Source organism: Euleptes europaea, chromosome 6, assembly GCF_029931775.1.
Source record: "Euleptes europaea isolate rEulEur1 chromosome 6, rEulEur1.hap1, whole genome shotgun sequence".
Taxonomy (NCBI): domain Eukaryota; kingdom Metazoa; phylum Chordata; class Lepidosauria; order Squamata; family Sphaerodactylidae; genus Euleptes; species Euleptes europaea.
Genome location: NC_079317.1, coordinates 104,019,817 through 104,027,816, shown reverse-complemented (window position 1 = coordinate 104,027,816; position 8,000 = coordinate 104,019,817). Strand labels below are relative to the sequence as shown.

The following is an 8,000-nucleotide window of genomic DNA, read 5'->3' as shown; positions in this document are numbered from 1 at the left end:
CAGGATTCCAACTGCTGCACTTATGTCCGGTCTACTAACATTGCTCAAGTATAGAAGTTTTCCAATAGCTTCTCTGTATTTGTGATTGTTAGGCAATAGTTCACCTCCTTCTAGGTCTATATATGATGGGTCAAGTGGAGTGTTCTTGGTTTTGCACTTCTTCATGTTCATGAATTGTAGAAATTCCAGTATTTTGTTCCTTTGACTGATTGAGAATCCGTTGTCTTGGTTTCTTTCAATCTCCATTCCAAGATAATTCTTTACTTGTCCAAGTAGTTTCACTTCTACTGATTCATTTAGTTTGTTTGCAATTTGCTTTGCAGCTGTTTCAGTGTCACAACAAATGAGTATATCATCCACAAAGGTCAAAATGTATTCCCACTTTCCTTCTGAATAAACATTTTTCCATGTTTCCTTGTTTGAAGCTTTGAGCTTCCAATAATGAGGTAAGTTTGTGGTTCCATGCTCTCGCAGATTGTTTAAGTCCATACAAAGTCTTTTCAAGTTTGCAAACTTGATTCTTAGTATCACAGTCCTTTAATCCTGGTGGAAGTTCCATTTATATTAAAGTCACCATTTAGGAAAGCTGTTTTGACATCCAGTTGCAGTAGCACTTTATTCCTAGAGGTGGCTATACTCAGCAAAGTCCTTATAGTGTGTCCAGTCACAGGTGCATAAGTTTCTGTGTAGTCAGTTCCATACTTGTGGGTAAATCCTTTTGCAACTAGTCTTGCTTTGTATTTGTCAACAGTTCCATCAGCGTTTTTCTTTACCTTGAAAATCCATCTACACCCCACTGCTCTCTTGTTTGGTGGGAGTTCGGTTAGTTTCCAAGTATTATTTTTCTGCAGTGAGTCTAATTCTTCTTGGATTGCGTTCAGCCATCTAGACTGCTCCCCATTGGGCAACTTTTGCAGTTCGTCCCAACTTGAGGGTTCCACGTGGCTATCCATTCCACTGAAGAGACAGATCTCCTTAAAGTTTGAGAGGGTTGGACTGTTCCATCAGCACCAGGATCAACCCCTTTTGTCTCTGCAGTCTCTTGACATTCCGCAGGAGCAGGTGGATTGAATTCCCATGCTGTAAATTGAATCTCTCTGGTTTCTTCCTCACAAACCTCTGGATCATCAAAGTTATTAATTTGTTTGTTATTAATAACATCTCTCTCATCTATGTACACTGCATTCAAAGCTTGTACTTTGTAAGTCTTTAGGTCCATAATTCTGTATCCTTTTGAATAGGGATGGTACCCTACAAGAATTCCAAGTTCTGTGGTAGGATCCATTTTTCCCTTTTTCTCTCTTGGGATGTATGCAAATACACGAGATCCAAATGCTTTCAAATGTTTCAGACTAGGCTTCCTGCCATTCCATTTCTCATATGGAGTCATGTTAATAGCACTTTAAATTATCCTGTTGTAAAGGTAGGCTGCTGTATTTACACATTCTCCCCAGCAGGGGTAAGGTAAGCCTGCCTGTAGCAAAAGACATCTTGACTCTGCATCAGAGTTCTGTTGAATCTCTCTGATAATCCATTGTGCTTGGGGGTGTATGCAACTGATGTTGCATGTTCTATTCCCTCAGATTCAATAATCTCTTTCATTTCACTATTAAGGTACTCAGTCCCGTTATCAGTGTACAGCAATTTTATTCCTCTATTGTGCTTATTCCTCATCAGAGCGACATAAGCTTTAAATCTTTCAGCTACTTCAGTCTTTGATCTCAACAAATACACGTATGCAAATCTTGAGGCACTATCTATGAAGTGGAGAACATATTTTGCTCCTCCTGCTGTTGGCTTGAGTGGGCCAATCAAATCAGAATGTATTTCTTCTAAAATCTCTGCTTTAACATTGCTTGGTCTCTGCACATGCCTAGGAGCAGTCCCTTTTCCCCTGAGACAAGTATCACAACGTTCTTTGTCCTTAAAGCATTCTTTTACCGGCACTTCACAATCAATCAGCAATTGTTTCACAGACTTAAAAGTTTTTGTGGGCAAGCTTCACATGCCAATAGAACAAGCAGTCTGTATGATCACAATCTGTAGCCTTCTGCTCTGTCAATCCTTCATTAAAAGCAGCTAAGTATCCTGTTTCCTCATCATCAACACCATTATCTGCATCCTCACAGAAATCATTTTCATCAGAATTAACACTGTCCTCAGAATCACTATAGTCCACTATCTGATCTGCAACATTTTCCAGGTAAAAATGAGAACCTTCTAAGAGAACCTCATATTCTCTGCCTTGTGAGTCAAATAAACAACATCCCCTTGCTTATTGTCACTTGGAAATTAGCATTCACTAGCCTTTTCACAGATAGTAAACATTCCTTAGAGTTTGGCAAATAAAACACATTTTTCAGCTTAAGATCCATAACAGTTCCACAAAGGCTTTGGATGGAAACAAACTTCTCCCTTCTGAGTGCACATATATCTTTCACCATTTGCCATAATGAGCACTTCATTGCAAGCCTTCATATAATCATATGCCTCCTCTATTCCACATGTGTGACACTCCGCTCCAGAGTCAAGCAATAACCTTTGCACACGCTTTGAATCATTTCTAGCTGAGAAAACATTCTTAGATTCATTTGTTACCATCAAAGCTGTAAGCTCATGCGGCCTTTTAGTTTTGCTTTGGCTGTGGCTCCCTCTTGTGGCTGACTGGCACTGTTGCTTGTCCTGCCTTTAGAATTGGCGGGCTTTTCCGCTTGGCTTGGCTGAGAGGGGGGGAATTCCTCCTCTTGAATCCCTCTGTCTGCATTCAAAAGACTCGTGGCCAGGTTTGCCACAGTTAAAACATTTAAATCCTCTTTTCTCATTTACACGCAATACAGACATTCCATGAGATAGTTCATCTTCTAGGCTCCAGTCTGTTTCAAATTGCTTAAGAGCAGTAATCAGCTTAGTAAGAGTTAAATTCTCTCTGCCTAAGAGATTGCGCTTCTCCGTGTTAAACTTTGGATGCAAGCTCCCAATAAAGATTGTAAGAAAGTCTGTTTCACTCACTTCCCCTCCTGCAAATTTCACCTGTGATTCCAAATCCTGCATGTTTTTAAGGTGTTGCATGAGAGTAATATTTCCAGGCATTCTACTTGAAAATAGGTTTGCCTTGAGGGTCATTTTCTGATTATCTGACAAAATTCCATACTTTTCATTCAGCGCAGCCATCATTTCTTTTGCTGTATTACTATTCAAAATGATGCTGGATTCTGCATTAATAAGCAGGCAAATAGCTTGCGCATCAGCTTTCTCAAAGGTTTTAAACTGTTCACTCCCAGTATCTTCTGGGGCATCTTCATTTAATACGTGCTGAATCCCCAGAGCTTTAAATGCAAATTCAACAGTCCTTTTCCATACGGGAAAAGATGCTTGACTGATGTGTGGAATGGCCACAGATTGGGTCCCCTTGAATTCACGGTTCCCGGGTTTGTGCTCGATGTGGCTCGCTCTCCGTTCTCTCCCATTCCAGCAGCGCGCGGCTCCTCTCCTCAGGTTACAAGTGCGGGGGTTGAATTTCTCTGTCGTCCGTGGCAGACAGGGCTGCTGGCTCTGTCACAGGAAAAGTTCCCTTAGGCGTTTGTAAAAATCCTTTCGTCTCCAGTGACAAATCCCAACTCAAAAAGTGTGTGGTGTGACTTTTACTTCAATAGCCAATAACCCAAACCGCCCGATGGTACCAATTTGTTGAAGTTCTGGAACTGACTTATTCATCTGCTATCATTCAGAGGGATAGGATCATTGGTTATGGCTTATTGAAAGTAAGGATGAGTCATGCACACGCACAAAAGCAAAGTCGTTTGTCTTAGTAAAAACTAATCTTTACTAGATTAACTCAAAGGTAGGGTTCACTGGGAGTAAAACAAATAATCCTTTCTACATGGCTAAGTTTCCTAACATTGCCAGAAGTTGGCAGGTACTAAGCTTACACATGAGTAGGCATTCTTGGAAGACAAGATTGCCTCTCCATCCTTTCAGGTTGGTATCAAAACTCAGACTAGATACTGCTTTCTCTTCCAAACAAAGGATGCGAAAGCAGTAAACATGCAGATTGCTTGTGTACGTGACTAACAAACACATTTGCAATGGATACTCTCTGACCACTTGGCTAATTAACACATTACATCATTTCCTTGAACTGGTCAGCATCTATACATTCAATATTAACCCTTGACTTTCTGACATGTAACAAAGCTCGCTACTTAATGCCCAACATCTTTCCCAGCTGGTCTTGATAGCTAAAGTAACTGCCACAGCTTCTGAATCCAGAAACACCTCCTTTGCAAGGCGCCTCTCTGAAAATGTGGAACTAGTACAGCAAGGCACTGGTTCTGAGCAGGCTGGAGGGCCTTTCCTAGTCTAATCATTATCAACTACTGTATATTAAAAGACTTTTTGTTATATGTTGCTCACATTGTAATAACTGAAATATAGAAAAGAAAGAATAACCCCACATTACATAAGCATTACATAAGCATATTACATATTACATCATATAAGCATATTTGATTGAACCAAACCAATTTATCTTGCATTATTATTATTATTATTAGTAGTAGTAGTAGTAGAAGAAGACGTAGTAGTAGTAGTAGTAGTCATATTTATGCAACGTGTTTGCCACCTGTGGTGAAAAATCCTACTCAAAGCCCATTATTTTTTAGCTTGTCAGCATCAATAGAACATTGGCACAAAATTGTTGAAAAGGGATTTTTCTGGTGAATGACAAGTATTACCTATAGAAGAAAAAGGAACTTGATTAATCTGACCAGAAAGAAGAACATACAATTTTGGGCTGAATCCAACAGCATTGCCTTAATGCAATTACATCACTTCCAGTTTCTCACTGCTCCTGTCAAGCGATAGTGGACTATGAGCATCCAGAGCAGGAGATCACCCAGTGACACCACACTGGGTCTTGTTTTCACTTGAATTCATTATGATGAGCACTCCCATTGTTGACACAACATGGAAACCTTAACAGATGTTGCAGGTATTGTGCATTTTCTAACAATATTTGCACGTATTCAAATAATTTGGGGATTAGCATTTCCAATCTAGATACTTGTTTATGACCAGCATGACCAGCATTTTCAGCTTGTGACACATAGGCTATCTGAAGAATTTACATTGATAATTTTAACAAATAAATGACAACACCAATGTTGAACTGTTTTATCCCTATCAAAACTGTTCATAAATGTTTGCTATTAACTAAGAGCCTGACCTGGATAGCCCCAGGCTAGCCTGATCTCATCAGATCTCAGAAGCTAAGCAGGATCAACCTTGGTTAGTATTTGGATGGGTGACCTCCAAATAATACCAGGGCCCTGCCCTGACATGGAGGCAGGCAATTGCAAACCACCTCTGAATGTCTCTTGCCTTGAAAACCTTACAGGGTCGCCATAAATCAGCTGTGACTTGACAGCACAAAATTAAAATTAAGAGAGTCAAGACCTATGTTGCAGAAGAGTGGCAAGAGTATTAGTAAAATTTAATGAATAATATCTACCTGGAAATAAATTCCTAGATATAAATCCCTGCCATTTTAACTGAAACAATACACATTTCAGAACTGAGATGTGAGTAGTTTATTGATAGATACATCCTAATTTCCTTTCACATAGTTATTTAATCCAACTAAAAATTGTCAGGTACTAATAATTTTTGACACACAGCTTCCTCTGAATAGCACTCCAGGCATCCTTCACTTCCTTGTTTCTCAGACTGTAAATCAACGGGTTCAGCAGTGGGATTACAATTGTGTAGAATACAGCAAGAATTTTGTCACTTGCATCTTGGATGGGAGATCCATTGCTAGACTTGGGTCGGAAATGCAAAATGAGAATTGCCCCATGGAAGATGGTGACAGCAGTCAGATGCGAGGTGCATGTAGAGAAGGATTTGAGCCTTCCTGCGGCTGAGCTGATCTTCATAATGTTGACCAAAATATATGTGTATGAAACCAAGACGCTCAAGATGGTGATTGTTTCCACTGAGCCAGCAACGTAAAAAATCAGGAGTTCATTGACATAGGTATCAGAACAGGAGAGTAATAAAAGTGCACTGATATCACAATATAAATGACTGATCTTATTGGATCCACAGAAGGATAGTCTGAAGGTAAAAACTGTATGAACAAGAGAATGCAAAAGCCCAAGTACATATGACCCAATCACCAAAAGAATACAAATTCTAGGGGACATGAGGCTTGGGTACAGCAGTGGTTTACAAATAGCTACATATCGGTCATATGCCATGGCAGCAAGTAGAAAGCACTCTGTGCTCGCCAAACCTATTACAAAGTACATTTGCATAACACATCCAGTCAGAGATATGGATTTCTCTACCAGAAAGTTCACCAATGTCTTAGAGGTAACCACAGATGAGAAGCACACATCCAGGAAAGAAAGGTTACTGAGAAAGAAGTACATCGGTGTGTGAAGTCGGGGACTAGATCTTATTAAGGCAATCATTCCCAGATTTCCAAGCAAGGTGGCTGTATAAATAAGGAGGAACAGCAGGAAGAGAATGATCTGGAGTTTAGGGTTGCTTGTTAAATCTACAAACACAAATATGTTGACCACTGTGGTAATGTTGTCTTCAGACATTGTATTCATAGTTCTCTTCAGAGCTGCAAAACAGAGGAACATGGCACAGGTAGACCTACAGTATCTAAGCAATGGAATGTGTGGCCACTGGCTTGGGAAAGTTTAAAAGACAGTTTGACAAATCCATTAATATGTCTACCATATGTTAGTTCCTTAAATGGCAACCCTCCCTTTCAGATATAGTATAATATTAGCTACCAAATGCTGATGGTGGACATCTGGGGTAGGGTGCACTATTATCTATACTTTGTAGAGCTCCTCAAGGTCATTATTTGGGTTGATGTGAGCGATTAGACACAGGTATTGTGCTGGCTTGTAGGAGCATGGGTGAGGAGGTACTCCCTATAGGCTAAGTGTTTGCACCACCAAATTCTGCAAAAGCACACAGGATTTTTTTTTTTCATAAACTGGTCATGATTTACAAGGAAGAATCTGAGAACAAGTAAGTTTTCTTAGTATGAAGTCACTTTTAATAATGAGTGACTCTGAACATAAGAACATAAGAAATCAGACTAGTCATCCTTCTAGTCCGGCATCCTGACTCACACAGTGGCCAATCAGTTATTCCTGAAGGCCAACAGCAGGGCATAGAGGCAAAAGACTTACCCTGATGTTACCTCCTAGGACTGGTATTCAGAGTTTTACTGCCTCTGATTATCTCTACTCCAAACAATTTTCCCATCTCCTACAGCTATTACAGGGGGTTCCGGTTCCAGCGCCCAGCTGTGCTGGGCATTGTCAGTGGCATGTTTTTATTTCTTATCTATTTGTTTTAATCCTTTTTGGTTTTCTGGCTTGTTTTCTGGGAGAGAAAGAGAACCTTATGCAGAAAGAAAACAAGTGTGTTGTGTTCTCTGAGGAATTCTTCCCAATTAGCTGCCATTTCACTATTCTTTTCTTCGGCAAGAGAAAGATAAGAAGATAAGGAATCTCAAGTGTTAATTAGCTGGTCTCTACTTTGCTTTCCAGATATGTAAGTGCTTCAAGAAATTATGGGCAAAAAGAGGCAATAACCATTCGACCAAGAGGATTCCTCAATGAAACCAAGTAAACAATGTAAATTGGAGGAATGTTTTGATATTTTTCCTGTTACAAATATATTTGAAGCTTTGCAGCATGATCAGCAAGAACAGGGGAGGCAAAATTCAATCATGGACTTGAGCCATGTTTCTTCTCCGGACATAGCAAAACACAGAGGCTAAATTGATGACTCATTCTCCAGATTTTAGCGTCGCAAACCTTGTTAATTGCTGAAACTATACAGAAGATATACAATAAATTGGACCAAATTACCAGCAGATTAGCAGAGTACCAGGGCAAGGATAGACCACCCTACAGACTCAGTTGTCATCAGCCCATGAGAATTTTTTGAAAGCAGAGGGTTTGGGTGCA

At 39.9% G+C, this 8,000-nt stretch overlaps 1 protein-coding gene across 1 annotated transcript; it reads right to left on the bottom strand.

Moving 5' to 3' along the window:
* Positions 1–296: 296 nt before the first annotated feature.
* Positions 297–6,608, bottom strand: LOC130479742 (olfactory receptor 1102-like). Its single transcript, XM_056852154.1, has 3 exons — positions 5,693–6,608; positions 4,006–4,013; positions 297–323 (listed from the first exon to the last, which is right to left on the bottom strand). Exons 1-3 carry the CDS (start codon positions 6,606–6,608, stop codon positions 297–299), a joined length of 951 nt encoding a protein of 316 aa, XP_056708132.1.
* Positions 6,609–8,000: the final 1,392 nt, after the last annotated feature.

Coding starts and splice junctions, on each gene's coding strand:
- LOC130479742 (XM_056852154.1), bottom strand. CDS start 6,608: ATGTCTGAAGACAACATTACCACAGTGGTCAACATATTTGTGTTTGTA.